This window comes from Micropterus dolomieu, linkage group LG15, assembly GCF_021292245.1.
Source record: "Micropterus dolomieu isolate WLL.071019.BEF.003 ecotype Adirondacks linkage group LG15, ASM2129224v1, whole genome shotgun sequence".
Lineage (NCBI taxonomy): Eukaryota > Metazoa > Chordata > Actinopteri > Centrarchiformes > Centrarchidae > Micropterus > Micropterus dolomieu.
In genome coordinates, this window is record NC_060164.1 from 11,163,405 (window position 1) to 11,185,207 (window position 21,803).

General features: G+C 40.4%; 1 protein-coding gene across 3 annotated transcripts; it reads left to right on the plus strand.

Annotated features, from left to right (window-relative positions):
- The first annotated feature begins 31 nt into the window (after positions 1-31).
- thbs2a (thrombospondin 2a) lies at positions 32-21,275 on the plus strand. Of its 3 annotated transcripts, none has more exons than XM_046071108.1 (23): positions 32-48; positions 4,458-4,529; positions 4,753-5,306; positions 5,841-5,925; positions 8,099-8,295; positions 9,615-9,755; positions 9,841-9,934; positions 10,331-10,495; positions 11,303-11,479; positions 11,813-11,986; positions 12,748-12,875; positions 12,995-13,147; positions 14,248-14,466; positions 14,569-14,676; positions 14,771-14,930; positions 15,052-15,170; positions 15,252-15,486; positions 17,555-17,782; positions 17,919-18,190; positions 18,269-18,366; positions 18,716-18,855; positions 19,182-19,212; positions 19,557-21,275. In XM_046071108.1, the coding sequence occupies exons 2-23, from the start codon at positions 4,463-4,465 to the stop codon at positions 19,558-19,560; spliced, it is 3,549 nt and encodes a 1,182-aa protein (XP_045927064.1). In that variant the 5' UTR covers positions 32-48; positions 4,458-4,462; the 3' UTR covers positions 19,561-21,275. The 3 variants fall into 3 exon arrangements, with proteins under 3 accessions (XP_045927064.1, XP_045927065.1, XP_045927063.1); XM_046071107.1 differs by lacking the exon at positions 32-48 and adding an exon at positions 3,882-4,147; XM_046071109.1 differs by lacking the exons at positions 32-48; positions 19,182-19,212 and adding an exon at positions 3,880-4,147.
- Positions 21,276-21,803: the final 528 nt, after the last annotated feature.

A 21,803-nucleotide genomic window follows, 5' to 3' on the forward strand; every position in this document is an offset into this window, starting at 1 on the left:
CTCTGTTCATCCTTCCGCTTAGGATATTGGCTAAGCACACAAACAAAGGTTTGGCAAATCTACATTTTGAGCATCATCATCCGATTTTGTTCTCTTTGTGATAATAATATTGAGGTGTTCTCCTAATGCTGTTATGATCCCAACCATAATATCACCCAGGAAATATTCAGTTGTGTTATGTTCACAAATCATGTATCAACAAATCCCACCCACATAGGTCACATAAACCTCTGAGAGGAGTACTAATCAAACATTGGCTATCTGATGTAATGCCTGGTCTAAGCCAAGATATGTGAGCCATTTTATATGAAAATTGGAATTAGTTTGAAAGCAAACATGTGGTATCCAGGAAACAAGTACTAGTTTTTGCAGGTTCTTCTTTTTGGTTGTTACATACATGACTGTTTAGACAATATATATTATCTAGTAATACCTTATTGTCATGCAAGTCCCAGTTTGTGTAGGATGACTTGTGAACAGCATTCGTGTGTCAATACACAGTTAGAATATCCTTCAAAGACAGAAAGTATGATGGTGTACAGATCAGCTGGAATGTTTTCAGCAGTTTTCATGCTCCCCTGTTGACTTCTCAATTGCCTCACAAAACCTATGAGAGCAATTCATGAAGCTGCGTTCTGTGAAAAGAGATCTGATTCAAATGCTGTCGTAAATTTCTACTTGTAACAATCTCAGTATGAAAGGAAATGCTCAGTATGACCTGTATTTGAAATGAGGTCAGAACTTTTAGACAGGATTAGCAGGCAGGACATTCCAGTGATATTTCAGAAAAGACACTGAAGTGTTCCAAAATGGCATCGCATGAGCCAGTAGATGCACCCGTGCGGAGGGGTTGTCATGAAATTTGTAACTGACATTGTTTATTACGTTATTGTGCTAGTGGATATATATGTCTTTTCTAGAACTATCTCAGTTTTCCATATCTTTCTGCATTGCAGAGGCTTTGACTGGTGGTTGCTTTGATGCGGCTCCATACAAACAATAAACATTTCATCAGGTCAAATGAACGTGCATAGTAGGAAGAATAATTTTGCCTAAAGTTTGCAGAAAGAGAATAAGCTAGAGCAGACAAGTGTTTAAATTGAGAGAAGAGACAAAAACAAATGAAGTCAGAGACGGCAGAATTTAACTGACCTGTGTTTGGCAAAGGAAGCACTATAATATTTTGACAGTGAAAATTACTATTGTGAGAACTCTTGAAGAAAACGCCTGAAACTCCAATCTTTCTTTTTTAGGCAGCATCACTTAACAATTGTCTGCAGTCATAGCAGCTTTGTGTGGCTGTATTTATAGCACAGGGGTGCTTCTAGCGAAACAGGCCTACTAATGTCAGCACGCTAACATGCTCACAATGACAATGTTAACATGCTGATGTTTTGCAGGTATAATACCACCTTTCCCTTCTTAGTATGAGCATATAAGCATGCTAATGTTTGCACTAAACTCAAAGTACAGATGAGGCTGATAGGAATATCATTAGTTTTGCAGGTATATAGTCATGAAACAAAGTATTGGGACACTGTGACCTGATGATGGCGCTAGATTAAGTCATTACAGTTCCTCCTGAGTGTAAGCCAAATTTCATGGCAATCCATTAAAGTGTTGTTGGCATTTCATTTAAAAGCACATTTGTCAACCTCATCGTCAGATATTTCAGTCTGGGTTAGGGTTAGGGACCAATCAACCGGCAAACTCTTCCATCCCCACAACACAAAATACCACATAAGGAGGAGGTCGGGGTGGTGGAGGCAGCTGCAGCAGCAAATGGTGGTGGCATGAGCGTATTCAGCTGTATAGTTTGAGGTTATAATGTCTGTACACCTTCATGAGTATGACTGGACATTACTTGACACACAGCTGGGAATGAGCCAAATATAGTGAAGCATATTGCTAACAAATGATGCCAATCACATTATGCAAGCGTGACTTTAGGGCTCTGCCTGAACTAATGCTATGCTTCATTTTAGAAATTTTAGTTTATATATTAAGTTTTGATTTGATTTGCCAAGACTGAAATATTCTGAAAGAAACAGTAACAAACTGGAGGCTATAGCAATTGCCATAATTTAGTAAGTGAGGAGACCAACATCCAAAGAAAAGGCTGCTTCTCTCCAGATATTTAGCAGATATATAGAAATATATATTGTACATTATAGTGCAATTGTCATGCAAACGGAACTGTCATTCCATTTGGGAGATTATGCAAGGATATTTTACAATGCCAGCCATTGTGGCCAAATTTCTTTCATTGGCATTACTCAGTGTTTGGCATGATCAATTTAAAGGGGCTATTTGAAGTAAATATTCACTAAACTGACCATTTCTGCCCAACTTCTTTATTTTCATCATTCCCAAAACTATTGTATTTTTCAAAGGATCTGACATTTGCATGTTACATGTGTCACTCTCTCCAGTTCTCAGTACTTTAAACATTTCAGGTGCCAGATTTCCTTTTTGGAGTGTGCTCCTGAGTCACACTGAACTGATTTTTTGTTAAAAACACATAAACCTCTGTGGTGAAGTCACAGCTTGGAGAAAAGAACTGGAAACTATAGTTGTTTATCAACTGACATCCATCACCTTCATTTCATGACTCCTCCCGATCTCTGGTGTTTGTAGCATTAATAGTCCACGTTTGTGTGTGGATCTCTGCTGCGTACTACATAAGCAGTGGATTGTGGTGTGATCCAGATGACCCAGAAAAATTGTAAAAAAAAAAAACAAAAAAGTGAAACTGTGCAAATTTTGACACTAAAACTGACAGTTGTATAGCACCTTTCAACAGTTGCACTACCGATACCAAGTCTGTGGAGTATTTCAACTTTTTCCACCTCGGATAATTTTAATCTGATGTTCTCTGGTCACTGCAGAATGCTTTTATAATCAGCAAGCACATCATCATACTCTTGTATGTCTGACTAACCGTTCACTACTAATTTCTGTCAGGTTAGTGAATCCATGTTGTTGAAAGGCAATTGCCCCATTTGGTAAGAAAATGCCCCCCCTTTCCTTCTGAATGTAATGCACATTTCCAATTATTGAAAACCACCCCTGAGACGTATCCTATTGGTACACAAAGGCCTACCCACATCCAGCCCTATGAACCCTCTAACGGGGCTCCAAGAAAGAGACGTTGTATCAGCTTGTCTTTCCCTGACACCGCAGAGGGAAGCCTTGGCAAAAAACGGATGATCTCCAGACGCAAGACTCTGCTTGCCAACAAAGTGGAAGCATCCAAAGTATCAATTGTATTGGAGGTCATTTTCATGTTCTTTTTTAGTCTCACATTGCAGACATAGTTGGGATTCTCACTTTGAGTTATTAATATTTTATAAGTTTTGAATTATAACACTATTTTAGTCTAAATACAGTTACCTATATTATTCAAAATCTTTACTTTATGCTCTTGTAGAGTTTTTAGCATATAATATTCAGGAAAGTGGCCATCAGAGCTCTGTTTTATAGGTACCCTACAAATCATATTTAAAAATCTTATTATAAATATGCTGTTATTACTGGTACAGCACCACCTTTATGAAGTGTACCTACAGCGCTATTAAATATGGTTTTGATTTCTTTGTCACCATAACATTTCCCCCACAGAGTAAAACAGCCCACATCCTTCCACCTCTCTAACCCAGTGAATGTGAATTAGCTCCAGACACAGAGGGAAGGTGGGTTTGATAGTTAGGGGATGGTGGGCATCACGGTGAGGGAGAGGAGGGGAGGGCTCACAAATCATCCAGCCTCAGTGTATGTGAGAGCACGGATAAGAAAATGACGCCATCGGAAGATAATTATGTAACTCTGTCTCTTAACAACCGACCTCAAACTGTTCATACCCAAGAGTTTGACTGACAGGCTGTCTGCGAGCCTCTATATAAGGAGGGAGGGCGTTGTGTGCTGCAGTCACTGTTGTGCCTGAAGTCCTCCAGACTGTGGATGTTGTGAACCAAAGTGGACTTTACGGGTTTTACGCACGACGTTAACTGGAGATACCACTTCTCATTCATTTCATCATCGGCTCAAATCGTCTGTATCTTTTTTTCTACCGAGTTCAACTTTTTTATTTTCTTGTTGTCGGGATATCTGTCTGAATTAAAAAATAAATAAAAACTCCATTCGTCAGGTAAGTTACATGGACCGCACAACAGCCGGTTTATTGTTGAACTTGTATGGAGACATAACGTAGGAGACACGTGAATTCAAGTAATTCATTACTTGTTGACTGGTATCACTAAAAGATAAAACTGAAAAGCTGATGGCGATTTTATTCCTGAACAGTCAGATATGATGCCGGAATTCTTTTATCTTAATTTGAAACATTAGTATTTAGCTTTATGCAGATTTTTTTCAAATATTTGTGTGGCCTAAGTATGTCGCAAAAAGACAAGAGGGACATAAAAACTAATCAGAAGCATTTCTGTTGTTTTTTGAAGGAGATATGATACTCAGGAGAAGTCTGTTCTTGCTGCTCTTATCATTTAATTTCCTCCAGGCATTAACTCAAGGTAAGTGGAAAACTTGTAAATTACTGCTATGCTGACTAATAATAATATTGATAGTTATTCATGATTTAGTAACCCCCCCCCCAATCAAGTGTTTTTAAAGTGAAAAGATGAAACTGAGGACTAAACATTTTGCCCTCTTTTTTAAAAAAAGGGGGGGGCTTGTGAACTCTTCTTTTTCCCTAAAATAACTGGTGACTTGCATTTCTTCTTGTCTTATTTGTAGATGGCGAGCAGGAGGACGAGACATCATTTGACTTATTTGAAATCAGCCACATCACACGCAGGACTCTGGGGGCCAAACAGTTCCGGGGCCAAGACTCGGATGCCCCCGCTTACCGCTTCATCCGCTTCGACCACCTGCCCCCAGTGAGCCCCCCTATACTAAAACAAATACTACGACAGATCCAAAACAATGAGGGCTTTGTGTTCAGTGCCAGCATACGCCAGGACCGCGCCTCACGGGGCACCCTGATTGGTTTGGAGGGCCCTGATGGCCGGCGGCAGTTTGAGATTGTGTCCAACGGACGGGCCAACACTCTGGACCTAGTATACTGGGTGGACGGCTCGCAGAATGTGGTTTCATTCGAGGATGTGGACCTGTCTGACTCACAGTGGAAGAACATCACACTTCATGTACATGGGGAAAATGCAAACCTGTTTGTGGGCTGCAGCCTGATAGACAGCTTCATCCTAGATGAGCCTTTCTATGAGCACCTGCAGACTGAGGGCAGCCGCATGTATGTTGCGAAGGGATCCATCCGGGAGAACCACTTCAGGGTAAGACAGAGACTATGGCGTTTTGGTAGCTAGACAAGGATTTCCAAGGATCTTTAGTTGCCTTTCTACTTGTGTCCCTTTGGGACTCATCTCACTATGCTGGGAAATTTACAATACTTTGTCACCTCTTATAAGTTACAAGAAGCTAAATTTGTGTCTTAATTATGCATACAGTATAATAAAAGCTCATTTAAAGCAACAGTTTCCAGAAGTAGAGACTGACGTACTCCCTCTTCAAAGTGTGGCAGAGTGGCTCAGTGTTGCCCAGTCTTTCTGTGTGGAAAGGACTCTAAATTTAGACTCTAAATTGCCCCTTGTGAGTAAAAATCAGTGTGAATGTGTATGACAAGGTCAAGAGTGAACTTCATGTGTGGGAATGTGTTTGTCTATTAGACTGTTTCCCAATGCATGCTTGAATAGGAGTAAGTGGGTATAGAAAATAGATGTATGTCACTTCTATAATATGCCAAAGTAGCCAAAATATGTAACAGAGACTGTAACCGCAGTAGTCACACATTTTTTCTTACCAAACAGGGCCTTCTGCAGAACGTGCGTTTCATCTTTGACACCACAGTGGACGACGTCCTGCTGAGCAGAGACTGTGAGGTCACTAAACAAGGTAAGAGTGGAATCTTTTTCTGTGGTTATCTTTAAGGTGTTTAAATCATCATTCGCCCTAAAGTTTCTGCCATACTCTGTCAGTGTCATTTTCATAAGCCAAATGATGAGTCAGAATAATTACATTTGCAAACTGTTTCAAGCCTTATACCTTACAGATGTGATTGGGAAACTCTTTCACATGCAATCCTCCCATGCATGGTATCTGTGTTTTGTTAAGTATCAACCACAGCAACTTTCCAGACTAAACGTTTTAGCATTCTCAGTTGACTTCCTTTGTATGAAGTGGGTCAAAAAGCTTGCAGATTTGATATATGGCAAGATCTCCCACGATTACTTCATGTGTACGGAAACAGCAGTGTCGATGCAGTGGCTTGAGGTCGAGTAGTGTGCCTGGTGAGCAAAAGGAGATACAGATGCTTACATTTATTTCCATTGGCAGGGGACTCGGGATAATGCCCTGGGAAAGAAAAGAGAAAAGAGAAAGTAAATGCTAAACTGCAGAGTGGGGAGCTTCCACTTCCAGCTGCACACACAAGCACAAACACACACATAGACACAATGAAGTCATGAATTGGCTGATTGGGTTGCTTTTCTCAGCTGAAGCTTTGCTTGCATAAGGATAGTATCTCATGATCCTCAGTGGGGGTTCACACGAACAGCGGCTGCAACTAAAAAGCTAAAGGGTCACCAGATCTCGAAACAGTGTCTTTGGTTCACTGTGACAAAGCAAATCCATATGCGGTGTGCATGTTTGTGCGTGATAGAGAGGTTGCTGGTTTCCACTGCCACCAGCAGTGTTGAATTCCAGCTGAATGAGTTTATTTTTTTAACTAATGTCACCAAGGCCTGGAAGTTTTCTACATGCTGGCTGGTACCAGTCAAGGTTCTGCACGTAAAGCCAAAAGTCACTCATAAACCCACACAACCCACACTCATAAAATCTTTCATTTTGGACATTAATGAGCAGTATTAAAACTACCCAACCCTTGTGCTCTTTTTTAATTCTTTCCTCTATCTGCTTGGAGAAAATATAGACTGTCCATCAGAGGGAGAAGAATGTGCAAATGCTTTCACAGACGAGCTAGCACGCGTTCACATGTACACACAGCGGGAAGCCCCTTCCGAGCTTTGAATGGATCCAGCAGACTGAAAAGGAAAGAAAACATAGCACTGGCTATAGTGGGACATCATTGGGCAATTTGGACAGCTTCTTGATTTAGAGTCCCCAGCCTTCCATTAATCTTCACCAATTTATACAGCAAGATCCAAACCAGTTGCAGATATGTGGTGTGCTTTGGCTGAATGACAGGCATTCCATGGAGCTTTGATATGGGTCTTGTTTGTTTGTTTTCGGCATCACACATTCAAGTTCTTTATGATGTAACTGAAGTTAAGTGGTTTGAGACACAAACTGGGGAAACAAATTGAGGCAATGTAAATGTTAGATACTCATAATTTCTTATGGTTTAATACAAACTCCACCCCACAAAAATGCCTTTTCCTGCTCCAGATTTCCAGATTGTGCAAAAAAGACGCAACATTTAGCCTCAGTATACCATTCAAACAACGTTGTAGTTTGTAAGATTGCATTCCCTTTCGCATTATGCACTTAAGGAGAAGAGTTCCTAGCGTTAAACCCTCAGTGTGAGCAATGAATGACCAATGCTGCCACTCAAGGGATTTTCACACACTATAGCTAGCCTCTGTGCTACTGACCAGCAGTAAGGACAAGACCACAAGCTTCACAAGATCCATGTAAATCTATCTGTGTGGTCACTCCACTCCGCAAAGTTCATATTGGAAGTGTCCACTTATGTAAAAGGTCGTGGAGATTTATGACAGTGGTGTGAATGCCAGCCCTCCCACAACCAACCCTGCTGTCATCTCTGGTGGAAAGATTACCGTCACTATTTCAAACAGATACATTTTTCGAATCAAACACCCCCGACTGAACATCTGTTTTTGGGAACTCGATAAACACTGTAATCACCGCATTGTTGTGATCTTTTGGCCGCCTACAGGAAAACAGGAAATCGCTCCGTTCCCTGATCAGAGTCCTTGTGTTTCAATCATCGTATCTGATAAATATGTTTTCCATCGTCAGTCTGTGTTGCTCATTCATTTGCTTGCTTGCTCAATCACCCTGATGTCTGTTTTTTTTGCCCCTCCAGATGATGCTAATATTGTGAGTGAGAGCACAGAAATTGTGGATGTGAGTCCCTCCATCACTACAAACGTTATAGGTCAGAAGACAGACGAGGGCGCAGATATGTGCGAACGCTCCTGCGAAGAACTTAGCACCATGTTCCAGGAGCTCAAAGGCCTACGTGTTGTCGTCAGTAACCTCATTGATGGCTTGCAAAAAGTGGTAAGTAGTAGAAGTGACATATTGTAAATCAACACAATCCTGACTTGTGTTTGTTTTAGGCTATCTACTGCTTTTTCTGCTCTGTACTTTACAGGCACATTTCAGTGATGAATGTGAAATCGCTGTGAATCTGTGTCTGTGTGAGGGAAGAATACCAACATTTTAGAGAAAATTGACATTTTAGGAAAATAAATTATACAAGCCACTGTGTAAAAGCCAGGAAGTAAGAGGTTTGAATGAGGTTACTAGGTAACCTATATTGGTTTGAAAGCAAACAGTAAGTAGCTGCACTGTTTATAGAGTTGCCTGTGATGGCTGAACCCATTTGACTCCTGCTATCTGTGGCAGCGTGAGTCAGACAGATTTTATGACATGTTACATGTGGATATAGGAAGTGTTCCCCTGGCAGCAATAGGGTCCAGTCTAATGTCTGGCTGTGTTTAAACAGCCCATGTGTTTCCTCTGGGAGCCTCCCAGCAATAAGAGAGTCTGGGCATGAACCTTGGGAAAAGAAAAAAAACCGGCTGGGATGAGAAGGGTCCCTGAGGCTCTTCCAGATCGAGTGGTGTCTTAGATTCTAGTGCTGCACACTGCTGCCTCCCTTTTCCAAATGGGAGGATGCAGACACTGACACACACATACACACAAACCTTTGGCAGTAGTTTATCGACTGACGGTTCCCAAGTGATCAAGAGTCCAGCCAGAGATCCCTTGGTCTCCAATTGGGTTGGAGGTTACTAAGTGCATAACTAAGCAACACTCCTCAGTGGGCTATTTTCCTTGAAACATTAGAGATATAAAGAAATGTAGGGTTTGCAATTTGCAACCATGATAAGCACATTGAAATTAACATTTTACAAATATTCTCATCAATACAATCAAGCTTTTTTGGTTAAGTTAACTGTTTTGAGCTACTTTAAAAATTCTTTATTCAGTCATTCCGTTCAAGTTTTTCTTTATTGTCCACCTCAGAGCATTACTAAACTGGAGAGAGATACATGTTGGTGGGATAGGTTCATTGAAAGGCAGGAGTCTACATTTGGCCCTTATTTATTATAATATGCACACTGGTGGTTGTCTTGTTTTCAACATAAGTATTCTTACTTCTATATAAATATTTAAGAGAGTAGCAGTACTTCTATCAGAGCAGGATATACTATTCCTCTTTCCACCTGGTGAAAAGTAACCTCACATGTGCTCTCTTAAAAGAATCAGCTTGTCAGCAGGTGTATACTTATATATGCTTAATGGAATGCAGTGTGCCTTCATCATGAGTGTGTCATTTCTGACTGTGAATCTGTGTGTTGCTGTATGTTCAGACAGAGGAGAACACAGTCATGAAGGAGGCCCTTGGGAGGATGAAGAACACTAAAGAGAAAAACATGTGCTGGCAGGATGGCCGCCTGTTTGACGATAAGGAAGACTGGGTTGTAGACAGCTGCACCAAATGTACCTGCCAGGTAGTGCCAAGTCATATGGAAATATGTACAGATTTGTTGTGAATGTCAATGACCTTGATATATCTCCAATACTCACTGATGTTAGGAATCCAAGATCGTGTGTCACCAAATTACATGCCCCGCAGTGGCCTGTGCCAGCCCCTCATTTGTCGACGGCGAGTGCTGCCCCGTGTGTATGCGTAAGTAGTCGGAATCTCCTATTAGCGAATGCTTCCAGCATATAACAATTATAGGCATGCACGGTTTTATGCATGCATGCCATTTTAAATGAATGGTTCAATATGCCATAAAAGCAATATTCCACACATATAAAATGTTAATACCAAAGGACTGTTGCAGCCAGTTTGTCTTTGTGAGTGAACCACATATTTATTGTTCAAAATATAAGACACTACTACTACTGTGGGTTTTTTAGATGAGGTCATGTGATAAACAGGCTGACATAAAGAATGAAAACCAGTGCAGTCATTATCTTTTGCCAGTACTGTGTTACTGTAATGTGTTAACACTTAGTAGATTTGGAAAAAAAAGGAAACAAAATGTTGACTTTGTGCTTTTGCTTCTTCCAAATAAAGACAGTGAGGATGGCTGGTCGCCCTGGTCAGAGTGGACAGAATGCACAGTCACCTGTGGGACAGGAACTCAACAGAGGGGTCGGTCATGTGATGCAACTAGTAACCCCTGCACTGGACCTTCTATCCAGACCCGCAAGTGCAGCCTGAGCAAATGCGACAGCCGTGGTGCGGATATTTTTGAAATATTTTATCTCCTGTCACTTTTCATTGAAATAGATGGCATCCAGTAGTATTGGCCTTAGTGCCTTGATCAAAGTGTGCGTCTGCCTTTGCCACAAACAACAGTAGGATATACGGGGGGGGGGGAGCACACAATGGAGCTATGGAGAAACTAAGCAGTGTGTTAAATATGAGATAAGACCCTGCAATTGCAAAGGACAGAGTTCACGCCTGCATAAAACTGTTGGAAATGGGTCCATTTCAATGAGGCTGAATCCCAGTGAAGAACTGGATCGCATGGTTGAGTTGCAGGGTGTGCCCAGTCTAAGTTAATTCCATATAAATCACTGGCAGAGAGGGTGTTCCATAGTGCAATGACTCACCACCGCCTGTCATGCAAAAGTATAAAATATTAATGCATTTGATCATTAGATGTTCTATATGAGGTTGGGAGATTTCGCTGGATTTGTTTGGAATTGGGTGTTTGATAAATTGCAGGATTAGCGTGTGTTATTGCTTTCTAGCTAAGATTACACTGCATCTATGTGAGTGAGTGAATCAGTCTAACCACTGGAGGATAGTTTACCCACAATGACATAAATACTGGCACAAGCATCTTTGAATATCTTTGTTGTGAGCCAATCGTCCCTAGCATCACATAATGTTTACTTGTTGAAAATGTGGTGTCTGTTTTTTTTTTTTACTTTTGCAAATTATACATGTTTGTAAGTACTTGACTGAGAGGAAATCTAGAGGATAATACATGACATGTGTTTTGGTGGTCTCTGCCTTATACGTTTGATGTTTACCCAGTTCGACAAGACGGAGGGTGGAGTTTGTGGTCACCGTGGTCGTCCTGTTCAGTGACCTGTGGAGAAGGACAGATCACCAGGATACGACACTGCAATGCACCCGTGCCACAGCTGGGGGGCAAAGACTGTGAGGGAAGTGGGAGAGAGACTCAGCGCTGCACTGCCAAGCCATGTCCCAGTGAGTATTTCAGCTCTTCAGGGAAACACTCAAAAGCAGCATCTCCATTACAGCAGTGTCCGTGTCGAAAAAACAGACTTCCTCGTGCCTCATGGCTCCCCTGCGGCAACATTCCTCATGTGTTTAGGACTGACCTCCTTTCTGTCTTTCAGGAAACTCAAATCAGCTCAGTATGGTTTTTCTTGTAGTATTAAGTTTCAGGCTTCTGACTCTCTGGCTACATTTCACATTTCAGACTTTAAATGTCGACGTGTTTTGTTGAAATATTTAAATTAATAAAGTGTTTCTTGTCAAAGACTAATTACTAAAAAATCTATCTCTGTACTTTTTCAGTTGATGGAGGTTGGGGTCCTTGGTCTCCATGGGCAACCTGTTCAGCAACCTGTGGAGGGGGAGTGAAAAGTCGGGCGCGTGAGTGTAACAGCCCTCAACCTCAGCATGGCGGCAAGAAATGTATCGGAGAGGCCAACGACAGTGACAGCTGCAACAAAAAGGACTGTCCTATTGGTGAGCACCATTATGACCACCATTATGTTTTAGCCATGCAAGCGACAGGCTATAGGGATGGCAATGCTGGTCGGTCGACCCACCACTTTGGTCCAGACTGAAATATCTCACCAGCTACTGGATGGATTGCAATGAAATTGCTACTGACATTTATGATCCCTAGAAGGGGTAATGCTACTGACTTTAGTGATCTAATGCCTTTTCCTCTAGTGCCACCATGAGGTTGACATTTGTGTTTTGTAGTCAAAATTGTTAACCAATTACCTACAGAACTAATGACATTCCCATCAGTTTCAGCTGTTCTTTGTATTTAGCACTAATTAGCTAATGTTAGCATGCTAACACACTAAACTAAGATGCTGAACATGGTAATCATTGTGCCTGCTAAACATCAGTATCAAGAAGCATAGCTATTGTAGACTATTGTTACTTTAAGACTGTACCTTTAAGATTACAGTATTACGTATTTTTATTTATTATATTTACCTCTGTTGTATATCAGAGTGGAGGCAAAAATCATAAATCTGGGTAAATGAAACTTTAGGTAGAGCTTGATTCGGCTAGAGAAAATATGTTTTTTGTTATTTGGGTGAACCAAACCTTTAAAGTCTGGAATGTTTATGGAGAGTATGTCCCAGCTGGTGGAGCTTTATCTTGAAGCGTCAAGTTTAGATAAAAACCATTACAAATTAAAGTTGAATCATTTGGTCACACACTACAGATATGGCCAGCCATGTTTAAATAAATTAAATCCCTTGCAGATGGCTGTCTGTCTAACCCTTGCTTTGGGGGAGTGGATTGCAACAGCTCTCCAGATGGATCCTGGGAGTGTGGCCCATGTCCTGCTGGTTTCCGTGGAAATGGTACACACTGTGAAGACATTAATGAGGTAAACGTTCCTTGGTTTTCTTATGTGCTTCTTATGTTATAAACCAGACTTGTATTTCAGACTTCATTCAAGTAATTATTTGTTTGCATTTTACTGATGATTTTCTTTCCCTCCTCCAGTGTGACATGGTGTCTGACGTTTGCTACAAAGTGAGTGGAACGCAGCGCTGTGTCAACACCGATCCAGGTTTCCACTGCCTGCCCTGTCCGAAGCGCTACAAGGGCACCCAGCCTTTCGGTATGGGTGTGGAGGCTGCCAAGAAGAACAAACAGGTGAGTTGAAGTTACTCTCATTCAGCACCAATAACAGACTAACCCATCCTGATTGTATGCCAGATCCAAATTTATGAGTAATGGTAGCAGCATATCGGGTGATATATAAGCTTCACTGTGGCAGTGAACACAGTGTTGGAGATGAGGCCCTGGGCCACCATATATGAATTGTACTCACTTTGACCCAGAATCAGTAAGCAGAAGGAAAGGGAGGAGAGTTGGGCAACTCTTAACAACAAACTTGTGCTACACATCTCTTGTACTTTCAATGCAAGATGAGAGGCAGATTGAAATAGTCAGTGCTTTTATTCAAGCATTTCCACTTTCTATTCCGGTCTTGACAGCTGCATTTCAGCTCTATCACTGGTAACATTACAGTCACATACAGTATTTGTATTATTTCTGCTCCCCTGTTATCACTGAATTCACAGAGAAACTTTGCCGTGACGCTCTGAGAGGCACTTGCATAACATCCCTCGGGGACCATTTTGTCACTCTTTGGCCTCTGCAGCTGCTTGTCTTTGATTTGATGCCCTGATTTCACTAATTGATTTGGGGGAAAGGGAATTGTCTCATCACTGGCATTACGGGGCTCCATTTCACAGTTTTGATCAAAGGCCTGTTCTTGCTGTCACTTTCTGCTCTATGAGCTCATGGAGTGGCATCCAAACTGGAGTTATGTTCATCCTCTGGTAATGAGTGGCAGCTGTGAATACCTTGTGCTGCAATAAAGGGGCAGCAGTGGGTCATAGCGGGATGTATGGTGCATTAAGTGGGATTTCATAAAATCAACAGTGCCCAGAAGTGCCCCACACTTTGGCTTTGTTGAAAATCCCTCCCTCGACCCTTCAGTTCGGTCTGGAGTAGTCCTCAGTTTTGATTGGTCTTCTAAAAAAGAAAGCTACAAAGAGTGGTGGTGAAGTAAGTACTCTGGTCATGTCATCAGAAGCTGACAACAAAATGGAAATCGTAAAAGACTGATGACAGGGGCATGTACATTTTTTCCTTTTTCAAGCAGATCACATCCAGTGCACTTGTGGTTAGATGTGGTCAGTGACAAATTTCATAATTCTGTTCCACCTGCTATGTTTTTTCTTTAGGTGTGTGAGCCAGAGAACCCATGCAAGGACAAGACCCACAACTGTCACAAATATGCCGAATGTATCTACATCAGCCACTTCAGTGATCCTATGTACAAGTGTGAGTGTAGGACCGGTTATGCTGGAGATGGCTTCATTTGTGGAGAAGACTCAGACTTGGATGGCTGGCCCAATCAGAACCTTGTGTGTGATGCCAATGCCACTTATCACTGCAAGAAGGTATTTCATCAAACTTTTGTCACCTTATTTACTGTAGCCTATTTTTCAGTGATTCTAAACTGTTAAACTGTAAAACTTCTGAACTTCCCGCTACTATTGCAGGATAACTGCCCTAGCCTTCCCAACTCTGGACAAGAAGACTTTGACAAAGACGGTCAAGGAGATGCTTGTGACAAGGATGACGACAACGATGGAATTCTAGATGAGAGGGTACAAGAGTTTTTCACACATGGACACGTTTTATTCTATGATTAGATTCATGATACTCAGACTTCCCTAACAACAATATACTTTTTCGCCACAGGACAATTGCCCTCTCCTTTACAATCCCCGCCAGTTTGACTTTGACAAGGATGAAGTTGGCGACCGCTGCGACAACTGTCCTTATGAACACAATCCTGCTCAAATAGACACTGACCACAATGGAGAAGGGGATGCCTGCGCAGTGGACATTGATGGAGATGGTAAAATAGCCAAGCCTAAGCCAAGATAAAATACTTTAATCAGTCCATCGAGGGCAGCTAATTTATTATATTTGTACCTTAGATTCTCAAGAAAATGTCATCAACTTTCCCTTTTCCTCAGAAATTCTGAATGAGAATGACAACTGCCCATATGTGTACAACACTGAACAGAAGGACACTGACATGGATGGAGTTGGTGACCAGTGTGACAACTGTCCATTGCTGCACAACCCTGACCAGGTACTGAACTCCTCTGCATATAATGACACATTCCACTACAACAGTTAGTTAACACTGTTAACCTCTGTATTTATCCTACAGACTGACGTAGACAATGACCTGGTTGGAGATCAGTGTGATAATAACCAGGACATCGATGAAGACGGCCATCAGAACAACCTGGACAACTGTCCTTATGTGGCCAACGCCAACCAAGCTGACCACGACAAGGATGGCAAAGGAGATGCATGTGACTATGATGATGATGATGATGGTATACCTGATGACAGGGACAACTGCAGACTGACACCCAACGCAGACCAGCTGGACTCTGATGGTGAGGATGTAACATTCAAACGGTTTAAACAGGCTCCAAAATTAGCATCAGCCAAATGCCAGTAAAAAATGCAAATGGCTGGTAGATTTACAGTACTTCATCACCAGCCAAAAAACTATGGTAATCTATTGAGTGGCTGGTAGATTTTGAGCATTCACTAGCCATTGGCTGGTGGACAAATAAGTTAGTTTTGTACCCTGGGTTTAAAGGTTGCAGCGTTGGGTGCGTGCCATGTGCTTTTTAATGACATGCAAATCCAGCTGTTGATGATTTGCACATTTCAGCCAGTGGTGTATGTACTGTTTGATGCAGTAATGGAAAAATGTTGGTACAAAGGGTACAGATATTTTTCTACTTGTACTTCTACTGTTAACATTTGCTTGAGTCAAAGAAAGCTAACTTAAAAAATTCTCAGACTAAGGTCAGTAAATTGTAGTCATCAATTGTCATCATTTTGCTGCATGCTATTGTAAGACTAGCAAACTAGCCAGCCAACAAAACTAATACTAACACTATAAATTCCTAACTAGATGCTAGGTGCTTTTTGGTTTATGTTGAATAAGCTAGGATTAGGGATATTTTAGTATTTCATAACACAGTTTGTTGTCATTCTGTAGAATTCTAATTTTGATGCAGCTATAATTTTTTTACTGGCGTGTTTATAATGCAATGTGCATGGAAAACCATCAGATTTTGTACTTTGAAATGAAGGTGTAATTTGTAGTGAGGTTTCCAGTCAAAATATAAACATACAAAAACTAGAAAATAACTTTCATGCAAATATTATATAGTACATGGGTCCACACAGTAGCTGTTGGAGCTTTCTATTGTATCATGAGATTCCTTAGCAGATTGAGTTGCCTAGCTGTCATGGGTTTGTAGTTGCTGAGATTTCCCATTTCTCTGAGCACTGACAGGACTTTTTGTCAGTGTTGGCTTAAAATTCGAGATTGAGAGTTCTTCTTATTCTTCTTATTTTTGACCTTGAAAACAGCAGTTGACAGAATAATCTCACCATTAATTCATGAATTAACACTTAATTAAAAAAAACATTAGGTAATTTACCCCCATTAATCTCACATGGCCAGTTTATGATACATTCCAGTACACAGTAAATTGAATATAATTTGGCCTGATGAAGTAGACTTGTTAATACTCAAGCTGTACTTGTCAGTCTGGGAATTGATAATCTATAGCTAGATTTGTAGCTTGTACAATGGCCCAGTTTGTGTGTTTGCTTTCTCCCATGGACTCCATGCACTCATATTTCGTACTCATTACCCAGTGGTGTTCACATTTTGCTTCAGTATGCCTTTTCCCAGATTTCACAGTAGCAATTTGCTTAACTGCAGCAAGTGTGAAATATGGTGGCTGTGGAAAGAGTCAACGACTAGGTTGGCATGATGTCATTCTGCATGACTTCAGTTAGCCACCTGCAAGGGTACACGCCAGGCTATGAAGTTTTTATTTCCTTAAGGCTTTGCTCGTGATTAATCCACAGTGCCCAATAAGCAGGGTTACCTGGAGTTTGTACAGCTGTCTGTAACTGGAAACAGACCATGAAGGATGAAGGCCTTAGACACTGACGTTTTCACTTTCTTCACAGCTCGTCAGATAGTGTTTATTTGATAGAATCGTTTTAGCCCCTCGTGAAATAACAAAGCTGTTGACAGAAAACAGCTAGCTACTTCCACGCAGTGGCCTTCATAAGCCACTGGCGTCCTTTCCACTGTGAGCTCCTGGCATGCAGTCTGGCTCTAATAGACTTCAGGCTGCAGATAGTTACAAGTATCAGTGGAAGTTGTCACAGCATGAAAAGATGGCTGATTTTCCTTAGTGGACTTGGCAAAGGTATTAAAGCCAGTTTCCTGGGAGGAATTTTTATTTTCCCCATTTTTTAATATTAACTTGGAGGAGCTCCTCAACACTGACTGCAGTATAATGACATTTACATTAGCTACCATAGAGAATTTTCCAACCTACGGTAAATAAGGGAAAAAATAGTTTATATCATGTACATCTAATTTAAATTAGGTCAAACATTTTTATTTGATGTCTTTTGTTAAAGGTGATGGAAGAGGGGATGCCTGCAAAGATGACTTTGACAATGACAATATCCCAGATATTCTTGATGTGTGTCCGGAAAACAATGCCATCAGTGTCACAGACTTCAGGAAGTTCCAGATGGTCCACTTGGATCCTAAGGGAACCACTCAAATCGATCCCAACTGGGTGGTCAGACACCAGGGCAAAGAGCTGGTTCAGACTGCCAACTCTGATCCAGGCATTGCAGTAGGTGAGTGGCACACATATGTTTCAACAACTCTCCAACAACCATGTCATGTTAAATTGTTGCTCAAACTCCATTTGACTGCACACAGCCCTATGATTTAGCATCATGTTTCTCTCGTGTTTCTCTCACACCATCACAGGTTTTGATGAGTTCAATGCTGTGGACTTCAGTGGAACGATGTACGTGAACACGGACAGAGATGATGACTATGCAGGCTTTGTGTTCGGCTACCAGTCCAGTGGGCGCTTTTATGTAGTGATGTGGAAACAGATCACACAGACTTACTGGGAGGACAAGCCCTCCAAGGCCTTTGGCATCTCTGGTGTTTCACTCAAAGTCGTCAACTCAACCACTGGAACTGGAGAAAACCTCAGAAATGCTTTGTGGCACACGGGCAACACTCCTGGACAGGTGAGCTGCAGTCTAAATGCTATCTAGTGTGTTTTAAAGGCGGTAGCAGAATTAAGTGTTGTTACCTATTTTACATAGGTGCGCACTCTGTGGCATGACCCCAAAAACATTGGTTGGAAGGATTACACAGCTTACAGGTGGCATCTCATCCACAGACCGAAGACTGGTTTTATAAGGTAAGAAATTAAGTTGACCAGAACAGGAAAACATATTGTTTTTTTGTTTCAATAATGGGCAACTTTGAGTACAGGATTCCAAAGAGTCACTCCACTGCAGTTTTTATGCCACATGGCCTTTTAGTGCACCACAGAAAACAAAAGAAGGGTCACCAGTGACAACAAGTGTATAAAAAGGTTAAATGTTGTTTTAAATATAGACACAACGTTTCGTTCAGTGACGTATAATCAGTGACACTTACTGAATATAATGGGGATTCTAGTTATTCACTTACATTATTACATTTTTATCACCGAATGTAGTGATAAAGTATTCTATGCGTCCTAATGTTTGCCTTTTATTTTGCAGGGTTGTGGTCTATGAAGGTAAACAGATCATGGCTGACTCAGGACCAGTTTATGACAAGACGTTTGCCGGAGGAAGGTTAGGCTTGTTTGTTTTCTCGCAAGAGTTGGTGTTCTTCTCCGATCTCAAGTATGAGTGTAGAGGTTAGTACAAACATTTTCAGTACTTCCATTCATGTTTCTTTTTTGTCATAGAAATAATATGTGTGTGTAAATATGTGTGTGTAGGATATGTGAGACATTAAATTTTAAAAAACAGAAACTTAGGAAACCACTACATGCGACAACCAAGACTGCTAAACCTAATGCACCAAAATTAGTGCATTACAGGATAATTTGTACAAAAAGTAGCCAGTTTATATATGATACCTGCACAGTACAAAGATCAGAAAGTGGGGGAGAAAACCTTCTCCATGTTTGAATAATGTGAGTCACATCTTAAAACCTTCAACATCTTTTTCAAACCTCAGATAAGCCGGAGTTGCCAACAGTGTTCACAAGGTAATGCTAAATGCGGTTATGTGTTGTGTGTTGGCTGAAGCAAGAAAAAGAGTCACGCTATGTTTCTGCTTGTCAGCTTGCCCATGTACAATGCCGCAGATGCATTGTGAAAGACCTTGTGTATTGGTCCAAGGACTTCAGATCTTCTGTTGAGTGCTAAACAGTGGAAAATGTGCCTGCAGCCTTTTCACAATCACAGCCACATTACTGAAGGCACGCTTTTTGACGCACCAGTCCACATGTTGTTGCTGCACTCTGGCACTTTGACTGTGTGAATCTCGTTGAGTCTAGTCTTGATTATAAATGTGGCGGTAATAGAAGCTATTTTCTCAATCTTTCCACAGATAACTGAATCAAGTCTGATAGAAAAACATCAGAAGGCGAAAAGACAAGAATCTCTCAAAGTAAACATCACGTCATCCTCACTAAATCCATTTCAACTTAAATGAGACTTTCCATACTTTTCCGTGTTTCGCCTGGATCCATCCACTGGAGAGGAAACCATGGCTGATTTCAGTTTTTCTGTGACTTATATACATTTCCTGAAGCTGGGAAAGAAAAACTGATGAGAGTGGACAAGTTTTAAAAAAGCCTCAGCAGATTATCTAATTATAACTCATGTATCTATGTCTACATTTTAAAGGATTCATAGTACAACCACTTACATGCTGTATGTGCTTTCCTACAGTTTCTTACTTTCTACAACTTGTAAGTGACTCGGTTGTTCTCTATTTTTAATACATTTCTGTCTGTTTGGCTTCTGTTTTGCCAAACAACTGATCATAAAGTGTCTGACAAACATAAACTGTAACCAAAGCATAATCATTAAGTTGTCTCCAGTCCATTACTATTTCTCCTCATTCTTTTCATCCTGAAAGTGTTTTTTTTTCTTATGGAGAACTTGGGTGAACAATTTAAATAAGCCATTTTAGCAAGTGCCAAAGATGTTTATACTAAGTCTGTATTATAATTCCTTTTGTAAATTATTTATGCTCTGCTTGTTTTGTTTGTTTAGATGTTTTGCTAGAGTTTGTAAATAATTATTTATTTGTTTACACTGACAAAACGCATAATTGAATATCACAAACGTCAAGATATTTCATTATAGTATTGCAAGTTTTTTAGTGTTGTCATGCAGTTCCCTTTCCTTGTTAGTTTTTGAAATCTGATAAACTGTGGCGCAAAGCTTTGGAAGGGATAAGCATTAGCTGCTCTTAAGTAATCACATACATAAACACATGCTGTGTTTATGTATGTGATAGTAGCTGCCAAAGAAAGTTAATTCTGGTAGTATGTGTATGTTAAAAAAGCCACTGTGTTTATTTTCTTAGCTGTGCATACAGGGCCTTGTTGCCCTCAAAATGATATATCAATTGTGGAACATTTTTCAGTGCTCCTACTCTACACGTATAGGAGCTTATAAATGCTCCATCACAAAAATTGGCTGCAAATTGACCTACTTGAACTGTAGCAAACTGCCTTTTTTTTTTTTTTTTTTTACATTATATTGAAACACTCCTTATCTATAACATGTCTACAAAAAAGAAAGAAGGATATGGTAATAACATCAGTTTTAAAGGTAGTGAAATAAATAGAATTGCAGTTTAGGGGCCAGACTCCTTGTAAATCTAATGTTGTGTACCAGAGTCAACAGAGGTTCAACAGTCAGTCATTATGTGTGATGGAGTCGTGAAGATCAAATGCAGTGAAAACACTTTATACAAATAACTTTTTCATTCATATGTTTATAAAAAAACAAATATCACTCTTGGATGTTGTGAAACTTAACAGTGTTGGTTGAAAAGGAATCCAGATGAAGGTCTCTAAAGATGACGTGTGACTGTGTGACTAGTGTGGATCGAGGACGTGTTAATGTACAACCTTGTCCCTAGTTTGTATAGCATTTGTGTTCTTCCATGTTTGGTTTCCATCTTGTTCATTTTGTTGAGAGTTTGCAATGCACAAATGTAAATGTTTTTGTATACTTATGTTGTTAGATATACATTTTCTACAAACATTAGTGTAAGATTGTTCTGTTTCATAAATAAATCACTTGTACACCATTTTGTTGATTATATACATGAAGATTGACAGGTATCCCATTGTAATGACTGCATTGTACTATTAAAACAATGCTGTTTGACCAACATTACTCATACAGTATGAAATACTAGCTAAAATACATTTTAAATGATAAGGTTAGTGTCCATTTATATTTTTGTTATTGTCACAAATCCCATGAAAATACCTTTCTTACAGTCTATCTATTTTGTATGTGCCTCTCAGCCCCAAACTCATTTGTTCCCACTGAATACTTCTTTAAATACCTGCTACAAAAATGTAGGTTTTATTTTTTTAAAGGCCTAATAATTTCCATAAACAGGTGGGTACGGTAGTTTTTAGCAAATATTGCTGGGTAAAATGTAAGTTTATTGGGGACTATATTCAATGGCGGAATAATACACATTTGGTGCGCTAGTGAGTATTTATAGCTTCAGGACAGTATTTGTCGGATTGACTCAAAATAAACAATATCAAAATTATATTATATGAAAATATTGTATGTCACACAGTGGAACAGTATGGCTGAT